This window comes from Anolis carolinensis, chromosome 6 (genome assembly GCF_035594765.1).
Source record: "Anolis carolinensis isolate JA03-04 chromosome 6, rAnoCar3.1.pri, whole genome shotgun sequence".
NCBI lineage: Eukaryota > Metazoa > Chordata > Lepidosauria > Squamata > Dactyloidae > Anolis > Anolis carolinensis.
Window position 1 is genome coordinate 3,713,161 of NC_085846.1, and position 23,395 is coordinate 3,736,555.

Sequence of the window (23,395 nt, forward strand, 5' to 3'; positions counted from 1 at the left end):
AAACATGGCCACACAGCCCGAAAGACATACAACAACCCAATGTGCAACCTGTATTGCAGAAACTGGATTATGGGATATGCACTAGCACTAAGTCCTACACTGCTGCAATTACATGACGCTTTGAAAAATATAACATAGAATCCTAGAGTTGGAAGAGACCCGGTGGGCCATCCAGTCCAACTCCATTCTGCCAAGGAGGAGGAAAATCGCATTTAGAGCACCCCCGACAGATGGCCATCCAGCCTCTGTTTCAAAGCCTCCAAAGAAGGAGCCTCCACCACACTCTGAGGCAGAGAGTTCCACTGCTGAACAGCTCCCTCTCACATATTCAGGTGGAATTTCCTTTCTTTCCTGTAGTTTGAAATCATTCTTTTAGGCTTGCTCCCTATGACATCCGCTTCCATCTTGATCCCTGGCCCTCATCATGTCTCCTCTCAGCCTTCTCTTCTACAGGCTCAACATAGCCAGCTCTTTCAGCCGCTCCTCATAGGGCTTGTTCTCCAGAACTTTTGTCCTTTGAGTCGGCCTCCTCTAGAGTCAACATCCCCCTTCAATCGTGGTGTCCGGATTTGGACACACTGTGATTCCAGGTAAAGGGGTCTGAACAAGGCAGAATAGAAGAGAGCGGGAGCAGGACTTCCATCCCTGGATCTAGGCACTAGATCTCATTGGCTTTTTTAGCTGCTACATCACATTGTGGGCTCATGTTCACCTTCCTGTCCACAAAGACTCCCAAGATCTTTTTCACGTCCTGCTGTGGAGCCAGGCATCGTCCTCCACTCTTGCCTTTGTCCCTGGTGAGGTTCATTGTGTTCGTTTTGGTCCATCATCTCTCATCTGTGAAGATCGTTTTGGATTCTGCTCCTGTCTCCTGGAGTCTTGGCTCTCCTTCCCAATGTGGTCCCATCTGCAAATGTGATGATCATGCCTTCCTAACCCTTCATCTAAGTCATTAATCAAGAACCGGACTCAGGACGGAACCCTGCTTACGGCACTCAACTTGTCACTTCTTTCCAGGATGAACCATTGAGGAGAATCACCCTTTGGGTTCGTTCATTTAACCAATTCCAGATCCACCTCACCAGGCATGGGCAAACTTTGGTCCTCCAGGTGTTTTGGACTTCAACTCCCACAATTCCTAACAGCCGCTAGGCTGTTAGGAATTGTGGGAGTTGAAGTCCAAAACACCTGGAGGACCAAAGTTTGCCCATGCCTGCACCTCACCATAGTTTTGCCTGGCCTACATTGGACTAGTTTCCTTGCCAGAAGGTCATGGTGGACCTTGTCAAAGGAAAGCCTTCCTGAAATCCAGATACGCTCCATCTATGGCGTTTTCTGCATCTACCCAGCTTGTAATGCTATCAAAAAATAAGGGATCAGATGAGTCTGGCATGACTTGCTTTTGATAAATCCGTGTTGACTACTGGCGATGACCGCATTCCTTTCTAAGTGTTTGCAGACCACTTCCTTAACCATCTTTTTCAGCTCTTCCTTCATCCAGCCTTTTCTGGGAAGTCGCACAGATGCAGGGACACTCTCCAAAATACAAATGGGGAGAAGGGCAGGGTAGAAATATCGGAAATAAATAAAATAAATTGCTTTCTTATGGGTGGATGTCCCCACTGGCCTTCAAGGCTTGTTTTTGCCTCACGTTGTGGCCCTTTTTCATTACTAGGAGCTAATCCTTTCTATCTATATCCTGCCCTCTTGTGGTTGCAACAAAGCACTGCATACATTCAGACATCAGTGGCTAATCCTTTCTATATACAGTAGAGTTGTGCTAGAGAAGAACTCTGGGCTGAAGTTCTTATTTCATTCGTACACCCTCTCTTTTCCCCCTTTCTTTTATGGAACAGAACAATTTCTAATGGATTCCACACCAAAAATATAGAAATATGCAGAAGAATTCAATCTAGGATTAGGGACAGGATTAAGAAACGTTGTCAGTTTGAGGTTTTAATGAGAATTTAACCAGATCTGTGCTTCCAAACAAAATATGCAATCCAACAATTCATTTTCTGAGCAAAAAAAAAAGGCATATATTAAGGAACATCCATGTACAAAAATCCATTGTATTATGGCAAAACCTTTTGTGAAAGAATACAGTAGAGTCTCACTTATCCAACATAAACGGGCCGGCTGAACATTGGACAAGCAAAAATGTTAGAAAATAAGGAGGGATTAAGGAAAAGCCTATTAAACATCAAATTAGGTTATGATTTTACAAATTAAGCACCAAAACATCATGCTTTACAACAAATTGAAAGAAAAAGCAGTTCAGTACACGATAACGTTATGTAATAATTACTGTATTTATGAATTTAGTACCAAAATTTCGCAATTTATTGAAAGATTTAAAAAAACATTGACTACTAAAAGGCAAACTGCGTTGGATAATACAGAACCTTGGATAAGCGAGACTCTGCTGTATTTTTGTTTTGCTTTTGGGGGCCCTCACCCCAAACCGGGGTGGATTTTGCAATTCAAACCCTGCAGTTATTCTAAGTTGACTAGTGAAGGCCCAGTGTGCCAAGTTTTGTCCAGATCCATCCGGCCACGGCAGAGCCTTTGTAGGACAGGCCAGCCAACCAACATCCATACATACTTTAGCTTTGATATATATAGGTGTGTGTCATTTCTTTCCACTGAAGAGTCAGATTTCCTGGACGTTGTTCAGTTCTGGGAGCGAGAAGGAAGGAGAATCTGGTTAACGCCCCTCAGAGAGAAAGGATTTGCCAAGAAGGAAGGAAGGAAGGAAGGAAGGGAGCCAGGAGAAGGGGGGAAGCCCCATTGAACCGCAAGGAAGGGAAACGGAAGGTCAGGGGCTTGGTCCAAACACAATAGGGAATAAGAGGGGGGATCATAGGCATTTTGATGGATGGGCCTCCAGTGCAGTTGGGCCCTTCCCTTTCGCTGGACTTCTCACTTGCAAAGCTTGCAGGCTTACAAGTGTCTTTCTTTGGATAACAACTCTCAAAATGGGTTGTTGTATTTTCCAGGCTGTGTGGCCATGTTCCAGAAGTATTCTCTCCTGATGTTTCGCCCATATCCATGGCAGGCATCCTCAGAGGTTGTGAGGTATATTGGAAAAATTAAGCAAGGAAGGTTTATATATATCCGTGGAAAGTCCAGGGTGAGAGAAGAACTCTTTGTCAGTTGGAGGCCAGTGTGAATGTTGTAGTTGATCACCTTAATTAACATTGAATAACTTCATCTCAGGCTACACAGAGAAGCCATTAAAATCCACAAGCACGCGAACAACTTCAACAGAAAGGAGGAAACCATGCAAATGAACAAAATCTGGCTACCAGGATTTAAAAACTCAAAAATCAGAACAGTAAATAAGAAGCAACACTCTGAAAACAGAGGAGTTCCAGACATGAATCAATCAGGGGCAGCTAACGACTCTGAACAAAGGATTCACAGGGCAGGAAGAAGCCAGGAGATGAAGCTATTCAATGCTGATTAAGGTGATTAATTACAACATTCACACTGGCCTACAATTGACAAGAGTTCTTCTCTCACCCTGGACTTTCCACAGATATATATAAACCTTCCTTGCTTAGTTTCTCCATACCTCACAACCTCTGAGGATGCCTGCCATAGATGTGGGAGAAACGTCAGGAGAGAATACTTCTGGAACATGGTCATACAGCCCGCAAAGCACACAACAATCCTGTGATCCCGGCCATGAAAACCTTTGACAACACATTGAACTCTCAAAATCCCCTACTTGTGGAGCTGGGAGGAATTGTATGGGAAGAGCAAAGTGTGGAACCAAACTCACTTTTCTCTCCAAAATACCCAATGGTGACACCATGTGGTGAGTCAAGGTATGTCACCCTTGGTTTTAAAAAAACCCTTAAATTTTGTAGGAAATAGTCCTTGATGCTCATTTTCTAACAGTTTCTCTGTCTTGGGTTACTTCTCAGCCTCACTATCTCTTCTGCACACCAACCAACACAAGTTTGGCTGCAGAATGATGAGGTGTCCCTGAGCATGTGCAGAGTACAGTTCCATTTCCAAACAGTGACTTGCAATAACAGCTGCTCAGCCTGGGCAAAGAAAACTACAGCATATTTGGGTTGTTGCATGTTTTCCGGGCTGTATGGCCATGTTCCAGAAGTATTCTCTCCTGACGTTTCGCCCACATCTGTGGCAGGCATCCTCAGAGGTTGTGAGGTATATGACAACCTCACAACCTCTGAGGATGCCTGCCATAGATGTGGGCGAAACGTCAGGAGAGAATACTTCTGGAACATGGCCATACAGCCCGGAAAACACAACAACCCCGTAATTCCGGCCATGAAAGTCTTCGATAACACAAACTACAGCATATTTGTCAGATCCCATCCTTTTTAAAAGAGTTAGTAAGTGATGGCAAGAAGGCACTCTGTACATGCACAGGGTATCATATTTGTGGTAAAATAACTTCCACTGACGGTTCAGTGTACACCGACTTTGTATAATGCTTCACACATAGAGAACCAGATGCATTTTTTATTTCAATTGGGAGTATGCAGGGGGAAATCAGTGAGAAATAATTGCTTTTAACACATGATTTTCCCAAAAACAAAATGCCAAAACACATATTCCAATTGGTTACCAATAACAGGGATGCTATGAATTGGGATGGAGGTCCAGTTTGCACAGTTATAACACTTTGGCACTACTTTAATGTCACTTTAACCCAGATCTATAATCCTGGGATTTGTAGACTGGGGTTGGAATCCGATTATTCTCTAGGGCTTTAGCTTTAAAGGGTGCATCTACCTAGTGAAATTCATGCCAATTTAACTGCCTTCGTGCAAAACTATAGATTCCTGGGATTTGTAGTTTCACAAGGTCTTCAGCGTCCTCTGCCAAAAATGAATGGTACCTCCACAAACTAAAAATCCCAAGATTCCATAGGCCAAGGCTACTGTGGCATTTAAAGTGGTATTGAAGTGCTATCTTTTCATAGTGCAGATTCCTTCCAGGTCAGACGCTCGGTTTTCCAGAGAGGGAGAGAGAGTTGTCACTCTTAGCAGGAGGCGAGTTCTAGTTTTCAGTAGAGGAGGAGGAGGAGGACTTTCTTGTTCCACAGCCGGATCCTTGCAAGCACTGGGTGCTTTTGTCCAGAGAGAGCCGTTCTGCCCCAAAGGAGCGTCGTCGTGGGAGGAAAATCTGCAAGGAAGGGAAAAGCATGATGTTGGCTTTGTTTAACCATGTCTAGCAAAAGAAGTCCCTGCTTGGCATTTTTTAGGCCCTCTGACACATCTCTGAGGCATTCTTGCGCCAAAGATCTGTCATTTCAACAGGGTTTGCTGTGATCTGTGGCTTCAGGTGAAGTCTGGAAATGTATCCCCTAGGACATCATATAGTCAGAACACATACAAGAATAACATGGAATTAAAGTCATGCCTTCCTTACCCAAAATGCTTGGGATCAGAAGTGTATCATATTTGGGGGGTGGGATTTGGAATATTTGCAAAAATAGAGATTTTTTAAAATTTTACCATAATTATATATCTTGGCGATGAGACCCTTCCTGTAGTTTGAAGCCATTGTTTATTGTTATTTCTTTATCTACAGTATTTATATTCTGCCCTTCTCACCCCAAAGGGGACTTGGGACAGATTACAATACGCACATATACTTGGCAAACATTCAGTGCCATTAGACATGCAACATGTAGACAGACACAGAGGCAATTTCATATTTCCCAGCTTCTGGCTTCATGAGGGTATGCTCGATTCTGGCCACAGGGGGAGCTGCCACTTCATGGCCCACCTGTGACACTGAGCCCTTGATGGTAGTACTTCCTCATTCCTTTCCACACACAGCTGGAAGATTTTATAGTGTCGCAAATTAATTAAATTAGCCTCCCCACATAAAGCGGGACTTTCTATTTGACGGCTGCTAAACTTTCTATTTGACGGCTGCTTAGGTCAATGGCGAGCTAGGCTATTAATGGTTGGGAGCTCAATCTGACCTGGGCTTTGATCTCATGACCTCTCTGTCAGTAGTGATTTATTGCAGCTGGCTACTAACCAGTTGCATCAGAGCCTGGCGTCCTAGTCTCTAGGGCAGCAGATAACAAGCTCCTTCCCTCCTCCCTATGACTTCTCTTCACATCTTGATCCCTGGCCCTCATCATGTCTCCTTGCAACCTTCTCTTCTGCAGGCTATCCATGCCCAGCTCTTTCAGCCGCTCCTCATAGGGATTCTTGTTCTCCAGACCCTGGATCCTTTGAGTGGCCCTCCTCTGGACACATTCCAGCTTAGAGTCAACATCTCCCTTCAATTGCAGTGTCCAGAATGGGACACAGTGTGGTTCCAGGTATGGTCTGACCAAGGCGGAATAGAGGGGTGGCATGACTTCCCTGGATTTCTTCCTTTTCAGCAGTGGTTCTCAACCTGGGCCCCCCAGATGTTTTTGGCCTTCAACTCCCCGAAATCCTAGCAGCTAGTAAACTGGCTGGGATTTCTGGGAGTTGTAGGCCAACCAAAAACATCTGGGAACCCCGAGTTGAGAACCACTGCTTTTCAGGTTCCCCTTCCTTCCTTCTTCATCATCCTCCCAATGCTAATGCTGCTAAAAGAACTTCCCAGCTAGACAGAGGACGAGGAGGGAAAAGGTCACATAAAAGGGAGTTTTTTTTACAAGATCAGAATCCTTATCTCCCCAGTCCAATCAAGGTCTGCCCTGCATCTTATTCCGGACTCACAACTAGCATCCGAGGCCGCTGAGGGTCCCGATCCGATCCAGCTTGATGCCGAAGCAGCCTTGCTGGCCCATCGTGGCCTTCTTGGGCCGCCACCGGAGCCTCTTCTGGGTCTTGAGGAGGTCGCTCAGGAGGTGGGCCCAGGCTTCGGGAGGCAGGCCTGGGGTGGGGGGCTCCAGGGAGGCAGGGCGCTGCTGCTTCAAGAGCCGGGAGACCAGGTCCTGGGGGAGCAGAGCGGGGTCCCCCTCCCGCTCAGAGAGCAGCGCCTCCAGGTCTTCCCCCAGCAGCTCCAGCAAGGCCTAAAATTGGGGGGGGACGGGACATGGGGGTCAATCAGGGTCACTGCAGTTCACTGAAGGCACTTCCAACATAACCTGAGTCTCCCCTCCCTTCCTCTTCACCTTCCGTCCCATTTGTGTTTTCTTCTCAGTTCCTCTCTCTCGTTTTCCTTCCTTTTCACCTCCTCAGTTTTTCTCCATATTTCCATTCTTCCATCATTGTTCGTTCCTCCTAATTCTCTCCTTTGTTCTTGCCTCCCTTCCTTTTCTTTTTTCAGTTTCTTCTTCCTTCTTTCCCTTTTTTTTCTTTCTTCCTTCCTTCCTTCCCTCCCTCCCTTCATCCCTCCCTCCTTCCTTCCTTCCTTCCTTCCTCCTTCCTCCTTTCTTTCTTTCCACTTCCACTATTATTAATAATAATAATAATAATAATAATAATAATGCACGCATCATCCGAAAATACATCACACAGTCCTAGACACTTGGGACTTGGGACACAAGTGTTTGACTTGTTATTTTGTGAAGCAAAATCCAGCATACCTATCTTGTTTGCTGTGTCATACAATATAAATATAATAATAATAATAATAATAATAATAATAATAATAATAATAATAATAATTTTATTTATATCCCGCCTCCATCTCCCCCGAAGGGGACTCGGGGCGGCTCACAGAAATATCAAATAAAAACAATAACAGTATACAATACAGTAGAGTCTCACGTATCCAACATAAACGGGCTGGCAGAATGTTGGATAAGCGAATATGTTAGATAATGAGAGATTAAGAAAAAGCCTATTAAACATCAAATTAGTTTATGATTTTACAAATTAAGCACCAAAACATTATGTTATACAACAAATTTGACAGAAAAAGTAGTTCAATACGCAGTTATGCTATGTAGTAATTACTGTATTTACGAATTTAGCACCAAAATATCACGATGTATTGAAAACATTGACTACAAAAATGCATTGGATAAGTGAATGTTGGATAAGTGAGACTCTACTGTAATTACAACATTCACACTTGCCTCCAACAGACAAGAGTTCTTTCTTTCACCCACCCTGAAGATTCCACAGATATATAAACCCCACTTGCCTCGTTTCCAACAGACCTCACAACCTCTGAGGATGCCTGCCATAGATATAGGCTTAACGTCAGGAGAGAATGCTTCTGGAACATGGCCATATAGCCTGGAAAACTCACAGCAACCCAAGCTCTCTTTCCTTCGTTCCTTTCACCCATCACCTCCATTCTGCACTCCTTTTTCCTTCCTTCCTTCCTGCCTTTTCTTCCCATATTTCCTTCTTCCCTCCATTCCTGGGCCTACCTGGTGGGAGCGGAGGGGGCTCTGGGAGGCAGCTGGGAGGAGGATGAGGAAGAGGAAGGGCGGCAGAGCCTTCATCCTGGGCCAATGGATCAGCAGTTTGTGTAGGGTGGCCGGTATCTGTCTTTGGGGTCCCAGCGGAAGGAAGGGGCCTGCCTGCTGTGGCCTGGAGGCAGGATGGGTTGGTGGTCTGGTCTGGTGCCTCCTGGCCTCTGCTCGCCCCAAGCGACCCCTCTTATAGGGCTGCCTGATCCATCGCCTGGGCAACAGAGCCCATCTCCCAAAGCCATCCAGGGGAGGGGTGCCCTTCTGCTGGGGTGCCCCAAAGAAAGGCACTCGTTGCCCAGGGGATGGGTTACGGGAAGTGGAAAAGAAAGAAAGAAAGAAAGAAAGAAAGAAAGAAAGAAAGAAAGAAAGAAAGAAAGAAAGAAAGAAAGAAAGAAAGGGCAAGAGAGAGGAGGGAGAGAAGAAGATGCCAATGGGTTGGGTGATGGATGGGCAGAGACAGGGAGCGAAGGAATGAGACAAGGGGGGTGTGGAAGAGAAGAAGAGCCAAGACGAACGGGAGGTAAAGAGACCTGAAGCCACCTATGCCCAGAGCATCACACCGGAGTCCAGAGTAAAGGCAAATGGTTTATCGTAAAAAGCAGGAAGAAGAGAAGAAGGAGTGAAATCCAAAAAATCTCTTGTAAATCCAGAAGCAAGGCAGTTCAAGAATAGTTCTGAAATCCAAAAGCAATTTGAGTCCATAAGCAAAAATTGAACAACGATACGCAGCATGAAGACGGAAAAACTCCCAGAATACTTGAATCCCAAAACCAGGACAAGAAGTAGAGAACCCAGGCCTGACCGTAACTTAAAAGCCATGTTGCCTGAACCAGGGGTCCCCAAACTTTTTAAGCAGAGGGTCGGTCCACAATCCTTCAAACTGTTGAGGGGCTGAATTATCATTTGAAAAAAAAATACAAACAAATTCCTATGCATACTGCACATTTGTAGTGCAACAACAACAATGAAAGAACAATACAATATTTAAAAATGAAAACAATTTTAACCTACATAAACCTATTAGAATTTCAATGGAAAGTGTAACACAATATTAGCATTATATATTACTATATTGAACTATACCACTATACTATTAATAATATGTAATATATAACATATAATTAATATTATTATATGGTATTACTACTAGTATTATATTGTATAACATATGATTATCATCAATATTATATGTATATACAATATATTATATTATTAAAACTGATATAAAATATTATATTATAAAACTGAGGGCGGGGGCCAGGTAAATGACCTTGGAGGGCCGCATCCGGCCCCCGGGCCTTAGTTTGGGGACCCCTGGCCTGAACTGAAGAGCAAAGAGCCCGTAGCTCCTAATACGAGAGTTATCCAGAAAGTAGATTACGTTTTGGAATTAAAAATGAACAAAGTATAGGAGAAAACATTTACCATATGCAGTTGAAAGCCAGACCCAAATACCACTTCTCAACATAGTCACCATTCAAATCTAGGCACTTATCATAGCGAGGAATGAGCTTGACAACTCCTTCCCCACAAAACTCTGCCGCTTGCGTCCTCAATGCTGCGTTTTGGCAACAATGCGCAGCTGCGGGCAGGGGTGACCGGCTGGTTGAGGATGCAAGCAGCAGAGTTTTGTGGGGAAGGAGTTGCCAAGCTCATTCATCGCAATGATAAGTGCCTAGATTTCATTGGCGACTATGTTGAGAAGTGGTATTTGGGTGTGGTTTTCAACTGCATATGGTAAATGTTTTCTCCTATACTTTGTTCATTTTTAATTCCAAAACGTAATCTACTTTCTGGATAGCCCTCGTATATAGACATGAAAGCATTACAACTCCCCTGAAACTTTCACTTCCCACAGAAGTGTGTTGACCTATAAAGTTGGCTATCTGCTCAAATTTACAGGCAAGTCTCCTGGCTCAGGTGAATGTCACCAGGTTTTTTTGTTTTTATTTCCTGTATCAGGAGCAACTTGAGAAACTGCAAGTCGCTTCTGGTGTGAGAGAATTGGCCGTCTGCAAGAACGTTGCCCAGGGGACACCCGGATGTTTTTGATGTTTTTACCATCCTTGTGGGAGGCTTCTGTCATGTCCCCACATGGAGCTGGAGTGAAAGAGGGAGCTCATCTGCACCGTCCTCGAGTTGGATTCGAACCGGCAACCTTCAGGTCAGCAACCCAACCTTCAAGTCAGCAGTCCTGCTGACTTATAGAAGAGTTATAATCTCTCCAGGTGTTTTGGACTGCAACTCCCACCATTCCTAACAGCCTCAGGCCCCTTCCTTTTGCCCCTCCGCCGCTTAAGCGGCGGAGGGGCAAAAGGAAGGGGCCTGAGGCTGTTAGGAATGGTGGGAGTTGCAGTCCAAAACACCTGGAGAAAGTATAACTCTGCTATAATCCTTTCCCCCCTCTTCTTCCCAGAGGGTTTGATGGCCATGGGGAGTTTTGAGGGTTCAGACAGCACAATGGGGTCAATGGTCCCATTCACCCCCAAAGCTCCCCCTTGTTTGGGCAGCACAGAGAGGCCCTTGGGTGACGTCAACCCGGGGAGGCCTGAATGCGGAGGTTGGCCAGGGAGACCCCCGGCCGGTGCCAAGAATGCGCCCCATGCCGCTCTCCTTCGGGGAGGATTTCCATCCCTTTGCCGACGGAAGGGGCTTATTTTTAGCCCAGGCCTGGAGTTGTAGGCACCTTTCTTGCGAGACCCACGTCATCCTCAGCCTTTCTTTTGTCCCACGGGTTGGGATGGAGAGGGTTTGAGACCGTCCAAGTATGTGGGGGTCCCAATTTCCATGCCATGCCCCCCTGCAGTCTCCCCAAAGAGTGAAAAGTTCAGGGAAAGCGCATACACATTCATTAACATTGCTCTTGGGGAGGCCTGCCAGTCCCAGAATCCCCCAACCACAAGCCTGCAGGAAGCATCTGTTGAGAAATAGCTTATATTCTCACTTTTTTTGGGAGGGGGGTCACAAATCCCAACCTTTGGCGGACCAAAAGAAAAGGAACTCACTAGTGCTGATGAAGGAAAGTGTTCCTTTTTTTTTTGAGTTTGTGAATATATTTATAGATAATTCTCTTTGCAATACCATATACAGTAGAGTCTCACTTATCCAACATAAATGGGCCGGCAGAACGTTGGATAAGCGAATATGTTGGATAATAAGGAGGGATTAAGGAAAAGCCTATTAAACATCAAAATAGGTTATGATTTTACAAATTAAGCACCAAAACATCATGTTTTACAACAAATTTGGCAGCAAAAGTAGTTCATTACACATTAATGCTATGTAGTAATTACTGTATTTACGAATTTAGCACCAAAATATCATGATGTATTGGAAACATTGACTACAAAAATGCGTTGGATAATCCAGAACATTGGATAAGTGAGTGTTGGATAAGTGAGACTCTCCTGTATATATCTAGATGTATCTATATTTTTTCAAGTGTTAAAAATGACATTATTCCAGGTATGAAGTGGCTGCTTGTTTACATAAAAATGCAACACAACACAACAAGGAAACACGGCTTGCTGTGGCCTGAATTCACAGTGCGGCCAATCCAAGGACACGTCCCAAGGAACTACCAAGGACCTTTTCTCCGCATAGCCCCCCCCCCCCCAAAAAAAAAACCAAAAAAAAAAAACTAGAAATCCCAAGGTTCCCTTTCACGGGCTGTTGTTTTGCTCTGGTCCCATCAAAATGACAACTCCCAAGTTTCCTTTATGGCAGAGCCAGGTTTACACATTGGCTGTACAACAAACCCTCTGGTCTATTCCCACCCAAACTACAAATCCCAAGGTCCCCTTTAAGGCATACATCCACTCTCATGTATTCCCACCCAAACTACACATCCCATGGTCCATTTAAGGCACGATTGTTGACTCATTTTAGCAAACTCCAAATTGCAAAATACAACATATACACTCTCAGGTATTCCCATTGGAACTACAAATCCCATGGTCCCTTTTTAAGAAGGCTCTTTTGTGGAGAGGGGGACTGCAAACCCCACAATCCCCCAACCGGGAAACTGTGGAATGCTTCTGCTTAGGAAAGTTATATTTTTTCAATCTTTTTTTTTTTTTGGATCACAAATCCCAATGTTTGGAGAATGTGGGATATGTATTCCAGAAGGAAAAGGATTATTTTCTGACTTTCTTTGGAGCACAAAACCCAATGTTTGGGGAATGTGGGATTTGTAGCCCATAAGAAATGGAACTTGGAAAACTTGATTTTCTCTCTCTCTCTCTCTCTTTGGATCACAAATCCCAGCATTTGGGAAACCTGGGATTTGTCGATAGCTTTCCCCTTGGGAAAAAGTTTGTTCTGGAGAAAAATATAAATCCCAGAATGAGGGGATTGTGGTGTTTGTTGCCCAAAAAAGTACTGTATTGTCTATTTTTAAACAATTACAGATCCAAGCATCCTCCAACGAGGGAACTCTGGTGGCTTTCTGCTTGGGAAGATTTTGCTTTGGTAAATTAAAAGCCCCAGATTTTGAGAATTATTTGTTTTGTAGTACAAATAACAGGACTTTGGGGGGGGGGGATTTCTCTATGGAAAAAGTTAGATTTCTTGCACTGAATTCAAGTGCAGTGGCCTTCTTCACAAAGGGCTGCTTAGAAACCAGATCTGGCGGCCGAAGGGGGAAATGCCACATTCTTGTCTCTCTCTATCCCCCGATGCCACTCCGTTGGCCACAGCTTGCCATTCTGGCTCCCAGCCCCAGACCCAAAAGGGCCGCCTGATTTATAGCCAGCGTTTAGGGGAAAGCCATAAAGCGGTTTTTACAGTAAAGGCAGATAAAACCCCGATCGGCCAAAGAGAAGGTCAGGGAGAAAGAAGGTGCCCACTTGCCAGACCAGAGGGCCATCTCCCTGCCAACCTGGCCAGAAAACGTTCTATAGTTTGGATTTCCTAAGGATTTTGGAATATGTGTGTGTGTGTACTGATATCTGTCTGTCTGTCTGTCTGTCTATCTATCATCTATTTAGGGGCTGGACTGGATGACCCTTTGGCAATCCTTTCAACTCCTCTACCCATCCATCCATCCATCTATCTAGGGGCTGGATGGGATGGCCCTTGGGTAGCCTTTTTAACTCCACGATTTTATTATCTATCTGTCTATTTATATATCCATCTGTCTATTTGTCTGCTTGTAGGTTGGACTGGATGGTCCCTAAGTAGCCCTTTTAACATATGATAGATAGCTAGACAGATAGATAATAGAATCATCAAATTAAAAGGGCTACTCAGGGACCATCCAGTCCAACCAACAAGCAGACAAATAGACAGACGGATATATAGATAGACTGATACCGATAGATAGATAGATAGATAGATAGATAGATAGATAGATAGATAGATAGATAGGGCTACTCAGGGACCATCCAGTCCAACCAACAAGCAGACAAATAGACAGACGGATATATAGATAGACTGATACCGATAGATAGATAGATAGATAGATAGATAGATAGATAGATAGATAGATAGGGCTACTCAGGGACCATCCAGTCCAACCAACAAGCAGACAAATAGACAGACGGATAGATAGATAGATAGATAGATAGATAGATAGATAGATAGATAGATAGATAGATAGACGAATAGATAGCTAGTAAGATACGGTAATAGAATAATGGAGTTAAAAGGGCCACTGGCATCCATCTCAGCTTAAGCAGCTGAGGGGGGGAAGGAAGCGGCCTGAGGCTGTTGGGAATGGTGGGAGTTGGAGTCCAAAACACCTGGAGGGCCCAAGCCTGCCCAGGCCTGCTATAAAGCCCAAATTGAACTATTTCCTCTATTAAATAAGGAGGGATTGTGATATAAGGGATGGGCACTAGATGGCAGCTTGAGCCTTTGGTAAGGAAAATCAAGAGTGCCATATACAGTAGAGACTCACGTATCCAAGCTAAACAGGGCTGGCAGAAGCTTGGATAAGCGAATATGTTGGATAATAAGGAGGAATTAAGGAAAAGTCTATTAAACATCAAATTAGGTTATGATTTTACAAATTAAGCACCAAAACTTCATGTTATACAATAAATTTGACAGAAAAAGTAGTTCAATAGGCAGTAATGTTATGTTGTAATTACTGTATTTACAAATTTAGCATCAAAATATCACGATATATTGAAAACATTGACTACAATGTTGCATAATCCAGAAGCTTGGATAAGTGAGACTACTGTATAGGCATAGGTATATATATATATATATATATTCCCCATAAACCTTGGTTTTGGACTTCATCTGCCAGAATTCCTGATTATTAGTCATGATCGCTGGGGCTTCTGGGAGGTGAAGTCCAAAAAATGCTAAAGGACCAAAATCTGGGGATAGCTGGCTTTAAATAAATGCTATAACTCCAAAAAATGGATGAATTTTGATAGGATTTCTATCTTACCTTTAAGGTTCCTCTCACCAGAGATGGCCTTCACCAGAACAGCCTTCACCAGAACTGAAGTGTACAAATAATAATGAGTTTTGCCCAAAGATTGGGCCTGGCACATGCTTTGTTTTCGGTCACTTTGCTCCAAATATGGTTCTTGACATGATAGATGACTCAAAACACGAAGAAACAATTTGAATAGTGGCTAAATTTGAGGTAATGATGAGCCGTTTCTGTCCTGGCGCAGTCAGCCGGCGGCCATTTTGTCTGTCTTTCTCATCCATCTGGATGCCAAAGGGTTTGAAGGGAATTGGACCATTTCTGAAATGGTCATAACTAATATAATATAATATAATATAATATACCATATATACTCAAGTATAAGCTGACCCGAATATAAGCCGAGGCACCTAATTTTACCACAAAAAAACTGGGAAAACATTGACTCCAGTATAAGCCGAGAGCGGTAAATTCCAGAAATAAAAACAGATACCAATAAAATTACATTAATGGAGGCATCAGTAGGTTAAATGTTTTTGAATATTTACATAAAACTCTAATTTCAGATAAGACTGTCCGGCTCTGATTAAATCGTTATTCTCATCTTCTTCAATGTAAATGCCCTTATGTATCCTTTTAATAAAAATAATAGAGTACAATAATAAATGTAATAACAATAATAATATCGGTGAAATCAGACAGACTACAAACAGAGGCACAACTATGTGGCCCAAATGATTCATTGGAACTTATGCCTCATGGACCACCTCCCAGCAGCAAAGAACTGGTGGGATCACAAAAATGCAAAAGTCTTGGAAAATGAGCACGCAAAGATACTGTGGGACTTCCGAATCCAGACTGACAACGTTCTGGAACACAACACACCAGATATCACAGTTGTGGAAAAGAAATAGGTTTGGATCATTGATGTTGCCATCCCAGGTGACAGTCGCATTGATGAAAAACAACAGGAAAAACTCAGCCGCTATCAGGACCTCAAGATTGAACTTCAAAGACTCTGGCAGAAACCAGTGCAGGTGGTCCCGGTGGTGATGGGCACACTGGGTGCCGTGCCAAAAGATCTCAGCCGGCATTTGGAAACAATAGACATTGACAAAATCACGATCTGCCAACTGCAAAAGGCCACCCGACTGGGATCTGCGTGCATCATCCGAAAATACATCACACAGTCCTAGACACTTGGGAAGTGTTCGACTTGGGATTTTGTGATACGAAATCCAGCATGTCTATCTTGTTTGCTGTGTCATAATAAAATAATATCAGTGAAATAATAAATGTACGTATTAATAATAATAATGTAAAATAAATGTAATAGTAACAGTAATAGAGTAAAATAATAAATGTAAAATTACAGTAGAGTCTCACTTATCCAACACTCGCTTATCCAACGTTCTGGATTATCCAACGCATTTTTGTAGTCAATGTTTTCAATACATCATGATATTTTGGTGCTAAATTTGTAAATACAGTAATTACTACATAGCATTACTGTGTATTGAACTACGTTTTCTGTCAAATTTGTTGTATAACATGATGTTTTCATGCTTAATTTGTAAAATCATAACCTATTTTGATGTTTAATAGGCTTTTCCTTAATCCCTCCTTATTATCCAACATATTCGCTTATCCAACATTCTGCTGGCCCGTTTATGTTGGATAAGTGAGACTCTACTGTACCAATAAAGATAGAGAAAAATAATAAATGTACCATATATACTCGAGTATAAGCCGAACTGGACCCCAACTCGAGTATAAGCCGAGGAGGGATTTTTCTGTCCTAAAAAAACTTGGCTTATACTCGAGTATATACAGTAAACACACACACAAATGTCTCACAAGGTTTTGCTCTTTGTTTCAGCCAAAAAAATGACATGAAAATGACTTAATTTTGGCTTAATATGAGTTTTTTTTTTTGCCATGGTGCAGTCAACTAGCGGCCATTTTTGTCTCCCTTTTGTCTAAGGGAACTGGGCCATTTATGAAATGGTCATAACTTACAGATCTATATCTATATATCTATATCTATATATAAGAATTTGCTCTTGTTTTCAACTAAAATAATGACATGAAAATGATTTAACTGTGGCTTAATATGAGGTAATAATGAGCCGTCTCTGTGATGGCGCAGTCAACTGGTGGCTATTTTGTCTTCCCCAGTCAGCCATCTTGATGTCAAACTGCCTGAAAGGAACTGCGTAATATGAAATGGTCATAATGAATATATATGTTTTAAAATCACAAGAATTTGCTCTTGGTTTCAGCCAAAATGATGACATGGAAATGACTTCATAGTGTCTCAATGTGAGGTAATGACGAGCTGTCTGCTTTGATAGTGGCCATTTTGTCTCCCTCAGTCGGCCATCTTGATTTCACACTACCCGAGGGGAAAAGGATTGTTTATAAAATGGCCTATAACTAATATTTTTAAACTCACAATCATCCCACAGCCTTTATTTTCTCTTGGTTTCACCCAAAATATTGTTTCTAGACATGATAATTATTTATTTGTACCTAAATATGAGGTAATAATGAGCCGACTTTGTTATGGCACAGCCATTTTGTTTCCCTCAGTCGGCCATCTTGATCTTGATATTCAGCCTGAGGGGAATTTGAACCATTTATGAAAGGCTATAGCTGGTATTTTTAATATGAAAAGAAGCACAACTTTGGCATTTTCCATAATTCTGCTTCTTGTTTGTCAGTTAATTATTTGAGGGCCTTTTAAAATGGTTTCTTTCCATGTCAAATGCTTGTGTTCCAAAATGAAAGCCAGTTGGGATGCACTAAATATTGACCTTCAGTCTGAACACTCTGAAGGAAAAAAAGGAGTGATAACGGATGTATCTACACTACACAGTTGTACCAGTTTTGTGCCACCTTAATTGCCATGGCTACAAATTTCTGTGGAATCCTGGGAATTATAGTTTTTTGAAGGGGTTGGCATCCACTACTTGGATGTTGTTGGTGCTGGAGTTCAAGGTATACAAATCCCATAGGTTAATATGGTATAAAACTGAGGTAAATGTGTAGTGTAGATAATTACTGTAAGAAGGTTCTATTAAATTTAGAATTCCAATTCAGCGCAGGTGGGACTCGAACCCGCAACTTTAAAGGAAGAGCCCCGCCCCCTTTTGGCGGATAACGAAGGAAAGTGGCGGGCTGCCACTTTTGATTGGCCCATTCAATAAAGTAGGCGGGATCAGAACGAGAATAATCCTGGCCCCGCCCCAGCGCTCAGAAGAGACCATTGGTTTCAACTCATATACGACCGCCTTATCAATTGATACCGGCTAGCCAATCAAGGCCGAGCAAGGACCGATTTGTGGGCGGGGCTTTTCATACGATTAGCGCTTTCAATCAGGGGGCGTGGCTTCTCCAACCCCCGCCGCCTGCGTCAGAAGCCCCATGAGAGCGGCTGAAAGAAGTCGAGCCAGGATTGGTTGCCAAGGAGCCAGGAGCACTTTCACCATTGGCTCGGAAAGCCGGGATTGGTCAGTCACCCTGCTGCGCCTGCGCCTTGAAGAGCGGGGGAGGGGAAGTTAAAAAAATCCCAACTATGATTGACATGTTGGGGGAAGGCGTCCCTATTGCTTGTTAGCGGGAGAGAATGGGTGCGAGAGGAGAAACAAGGGAGTGGGAGGAGCCTAAATAAGGGAAAGCCCCGCCTCTTTAGCGGAATCAGTGCCTCTCATTGGTTCACATAGACTAGAAAACTATGATTGGCATCTGAGGGAACCCGTCCCTATTGGTTGCTAGCAGGGGAGGGTGGATGCGTGAGGAGCTACAAGGCAGTGGGAGGAGCCTAAATAAGGGAAAGCCCCGCCTCTTTGACAGCATCAGTACCTTTCATTGGCTCACATAGATTAGAGAACTATGATTGGCATGGTTGTTAGCGGGGAGGGGGAGAATGAGTGCGTGAGGAGAAACAAGGGAGTGGGAGGAACCTAAATAAGGGTAAGCCCCGCCTCTTTAGCGGAATCAGTGCCTCCCATTGGCTCACACAGACTAGAGAACTATGATTGGCATCTGAGGGAATCCTTCCTTTTGGCTGTTAGCAGGGGAGAATGGGTGCGTGGAGAGCTACAAGGCAGTGGGAGGAGCTTAAATAAGGGTTAGCCCCGCCTCTTTGGCGGAATCAGTGCCTCTCATTGGCTCACATAGAGAACTATGATTGGCCTCTTGGGGGACTCCGTCTCTATTGGTTGTGAGCGGGGGAGAATGGGTGTGTGAGGAGAAACAAGGGAATGGGAGCTCCCTAAACAAGGGAAAGCCCCGCCTCTTTGACGGAATCAATGCCTCTCATTGGCTCACACTGACCAGGGAGGGGCGGGGTTGAATGGAGTGGGCGTGGCCTGAGGGGAAAAAGAAGGAAAGCGTCTTCCGGCCTGACGCATGCGCGGACGGAGGGGCGGGGCCATGCATGCGCATTCTCAAGCTGGCTCTGTGAGGGGCGGACGGACTCTCCCGCGGGCGGCGGCAGACGGAAGGGGGAAGGCGAGAGAGCGGGCCGGCCCGCGGCAGGCTCCGGCCTGAAGGCACCGGCCACGGTGGCGGACCCGGGGGAGGACGCCGGGCCCCGCCCCCCCGCCCCCATCCCCCCGCCCTCCCCGTTGGCGGCCTCTTCCTCCCCGGCGTCGCCTTCGGGGCCCATGGAGGGCCTCTCCGTGGAAGTGCGCGGCTCCAACGGGGCCTTCTATAAGGTGAGCAGGCGCAGAGGGTTGCCAAGGAGACGGGGCATGGGCGGGGCCCCGTGGTTGCCATGGAGATGGGGAGAGGGGGGTGTGGGGTCGGGGCCTAGCCTCCCTTGCTTCCCAACTCTCTCCCAAGGCCTTTGGACTCCGACTCCCAGGAGGCCTGGGCGCCTCAAGGATTCGGGGAGCTGAAGTCGAGGCGCTGCAAAGGCTGAAAGGTCAAAAACACCTCTGAGAAGTTCAGCAAGGCTGCCAAGGAGGGAGGGATGCTGGGCGGCAGGCCAGGCTGCTCTGTGGGAGGAAGAAAGCGACCTCGAGGGCTCAGTAGGCCGCAAGCTGGATTGGGAGTCAAGCTATACAAGCTGCATTGTGTCCAGAGAAGGGTGACTAAAATGATCAAAGGTCTGGAGAACAAGCCCTATGAGGAGCGGCTGAAAGAGCTGGGCATGTTTAGCCTGCAGAAGAGAAGGCTGAGAGAGAGGAGACGGGATGAGGGCCATGGATCAAGATGTGAGAGGCAAGAAGTCATAGAGAGGAGGGAGTAAGCTTGTTTTCTGCTGCCCTGGAGACTAGGACACAATGGAACAGCAGCTCCAAACTACAGGAAAGAAGATTTCACCTGAACATGAGGAAGAACTTCCTCACTGTAAGGAGATCAGTGGAACTCTCCCTCTGCCTCTGCTTCTTTGGAGGCTTTGAAACAAGAGGCTGGATGGCCATCTGTCGAGGGTGCTTTGAAGGCCATTTTCCTGCTTCTTGGCAGAATGGGGTTGGATTGGGTGGCCCACGAGGTCTCTTCCAACTCAAGGATTCTATACAATAAATTCTCAGTTAACTGACATCTATGGTAGATAAGTGTAGTTTCTGGTTGCTTGAGAATTACTATTAAAAATAGGCCCAACTAATACTATACCCCCAAACTATACCATGCCATAAACTCTGTATTAACTTGATATTAAAATTGAAATACAATCAATAAAAGCAAATGAAGACAAGCTTAACTTAATGGTAACATAGTTTTACTGTATTATAAAAACAACTTCCTGAATAATAATAATAATAATAATAATAATAATAATAATAATAATATTTTATTTGTACCCTGCCCTATTTCCCTGAGGGGACTCAATGTGGTTTCCAACAGAAGTAACAAAAGCTGCTGAGGGAGTAAAGGAAAGGGCCTGAGGTAGGCTGTTAGGAATGTTGGTAGTTGGAATCCAAAAACACCTGAAGAACCAAGGTTTGCCCATGCCTGGCCCAGATCAAGGGAAGAAGGCCTAGTCGTCCCACTTTCTTTTGCTTGGAATAACAGTGTTCTGGGCAAAACAATTCAAGGAGACGGACTCTTAAGCTGGAAGGTGTCCAGATAAAGCAGGCATGGGCAAACTTCGGCCCTCTCTCTGGGTGTTTTGGACTTCCATTCCCATAATTCCTAACAGCCGGTAGGTAGGCTGTTAGGAATTGTGGGATTTGAAGTTCAAAACTCCCAGAGAGAGAGACACAAAGTTTTGGACCTTCTCCACCTACGTTGTAGGAAAAGAGAGCATGTGAATCCAGGGAAGGAGAAGAAACTAGCAGTAGGAGGTCATAAAATCCCAGAGTTGGAAGAGACCCTAAGGGCCATCCAGTCCCAGGAAAGTGGACACAGTCAAAGCCCTTCCAACAGATTGCCTCTCAGGTTTTGCTAAGCAGGTATTGTGGGATTTTCTGCCTTAATATCCTGGGTTATATGGCTGTATGGAACGGTCCCATGTATCTCAGTGATTTCCTCACCTTTTTTTTGGACTGGGTTAATATGGGAAACTTCCAGGGTGAGGTTTCCCATATTAATTCTGTCTTGCTTCCAAATTCTTATGGAATTGGGTGTTCAAGGTGGGATGGCAAGAAGGGGAATGACAGTTGAAACATGGGAGGCTGTGTTGTACTGCTGAGTCAGATCCTTGATGGTCCATCAGGTCTAGTGTAGCAAACTGGCTGGCAGCTGCAGCTTTTCAGGGATTGTTTCCTAGCAGATTCCTAGGATTCTCTCCTGCCTCCCTTTGCAGTCTTTATCAGGCCCAACCCTCTCTAGCTTTGTACCCAAAACTAGACAGGAACAGGTGTGTCCAGGGTGCTGCTATTCCTGGAAAGAAACGGAGAACTGGGGGAGCAGCCAGTGAAATCCACAGAAGAAATTGGAGGCTGACTGCATGTAACCCAGAATGGGGCCTGTGCACAGGCAGAAACATTAGTTAAGGCTATTAACCAATAAAGCAACCATCTTTTGAATAACTTGAGAGATAGTCCTAGGACCACGGATGCGGGCTGCTGGGAACTAGGAATAGAAGTTTGAAGTGACCCTCAGTAAAGATCAGATAATTTTTGTTTTTGTGATGTTGTGAATATGTTGAATTCTGCTCTGTCTTTTTAGAGCTTGGTTGACCCTTAATGCTGAGCCCTTCCTCCCTCAGGCCTGAATGTTTAAGAGCAGCTGGATTGGGGTCAGTGGGCCAGTGAGTGGTATGCTTTCAAAAGGGGATTGATTGTGCCAGTGTCTGCAGGGTAAGGTTCTCAGGGTCTACAAGATGCAATACCCCTCCACCAACTCTGGCATTGCAGATGGTGTGCCCCAAAATACCAGTTCTGGGAGCTGCAACATCAGGCTGTCATTTGCCTTCGTGCCCTGTTTCTTGGGGGCTTCCCCATACAGGATATCAGACTGAGGGCTTCCCCATACAGGATCCTTTAGAGACCTCTTTGGGAGCGCATGACAGCGCACTCTGTGGCTGAGCTCCAGGTGAAGGGTGAACTTGCAAAAGGAGTGTCACACCCCTTTTACTATCTTTACCCGTTTTAGCTCTTTCATTGGACAGAAGAATCATCTAAATTCCTTACGCTTTGCATATTCTGAAAACAGCTTTCCTGGCCAGGTCTTGCGAGCTGCCGATAGCAGCTCTGAGCTGCATTACTCAGCAGCCATCCTCCAGGCCAGCAGTATATTTATATCCTGGTGCCGTCAAGTTTCGTGTTCCTGTATTGTGTAAGGAAGCAAGGATGCGAGGCCTAGTAACTGTATCTGCTCACTCCTTGATTGGCACAGACACATGTCCCTCTCGACTGCTCTCGCTCACTCTTTTTCAGGCAGCTTTATCACCACCTGGGTGCTATGCGCATTTGAATTTTTGAAGTGACACACCGTTATCTGAACTACCTTCTTGCCTTGTTTGGGTTGTTAAGCAACAGGGGCTCTTAGGCAGGGTGGACAGTAGAGTGGGATCCATGGACCGATATCTGAATAATTTACAGTTGGAATTTGTAGCTGCTTAAAACTAGCAGGAGCAAAAAAGCTTGCTCCCCCCCCCCCCCCCAAAGGAACATGATTTGTGTGTGGCTTTACGTTCTGGTACTGCCCAGAGCCATTCCTTGAAATGTCTCCTTGAGGCATCTTTTTCCATCTGACAGTGGACTTTTGGATTCTAATGAAAATTAAAGTAGATTGCTTGGGATAGAGAGCATATATTTTTCTTGGCTGATGTCCTGTCCCAGTGCTAATGGAGAAGTGTTACAGGTAGAAGGTGCCAGGAACAGTGACTGTCATCGGTAGTTGGGGAGACCCTCAGGCAGCACTGTAAGGAAGACCTGTGCAGGAAAAGGGAGACCTGACCCAGCCATGGTGTCCTCCAGATGAGCTGGACTGCAGCTCCAAGAGACCCCCAGCCAACTATGGGATCTGTAGTCGGAGCTTCTGAATGCCAGAAGCTTTTGGAAGGCTGGAAGGGAAAATCTGGCCAAGATGAGCCAGCAGTTTGACTTAGTATGAGGCAACTTTTTCTGTATTGCAAAGGAAGGGAAATTGGGAGTTCAATCCCATTCGTAGTCTCCATGTCAGGATACTTCTTTACATAATCCTGGTCTACTTTTTAAAGCTGGGGAATCCTTTGTCAGCAAGACCTG

At 44.7% G+C, this 23,395-nt stretch overlaps 2 protein-coding genes across 2 annotated transcripts in view; one reads left to right on the top strand and one right to left on the bottom strand.

Moving 5' to 3' along the window:
- Positions 1–4,480: 4,480 nt before the first annotated feature.
- LOC134292429 (C-type natriuretic peptide 1-like) lies at positions 4,481–8,898 on the bottom strand. The gene is made up of 3 exons (XM_062957370.1): positions 8,318–8,898; positions 6,711–7,006; positions 4,481–5,166 (listed from the first exon to the last, which is right to left on the bottom strand). Exons 1-2 carry the CDS (start codon positions 8,390–8,392, stop codon positions 6,713–6,715), a joined length of 369 nt encoding a protein of 122 aa, XP_062813440.1. The 5' UTR covers positions 8,393–8,898; the 3' UTR covers positions 4,481–5,166; positions 6,711–6,712.
- A 10,256-nt stretch (positions 8,899–19,154) lies between these two features.
- fxr2 (FMR1 autosomal homolog 2) overlaps positions 19,155–23,395 on the top strand; it is a 55,509-nt gene continuing 51,268 nt past the window's right edge. Inside the window, exon 1 of the mRNA XM_062957366.1 lies at positions 19,155–19,471. Within this exon, the coding sequence (XP_062813436.1) occupies positions 19,421–19,471 (51 nt within the window). The 5' untranslated portion in view covers positions 19,155–19,420. The remainder of the gene's footprint in view (positions 19,472–23,395) is intronic.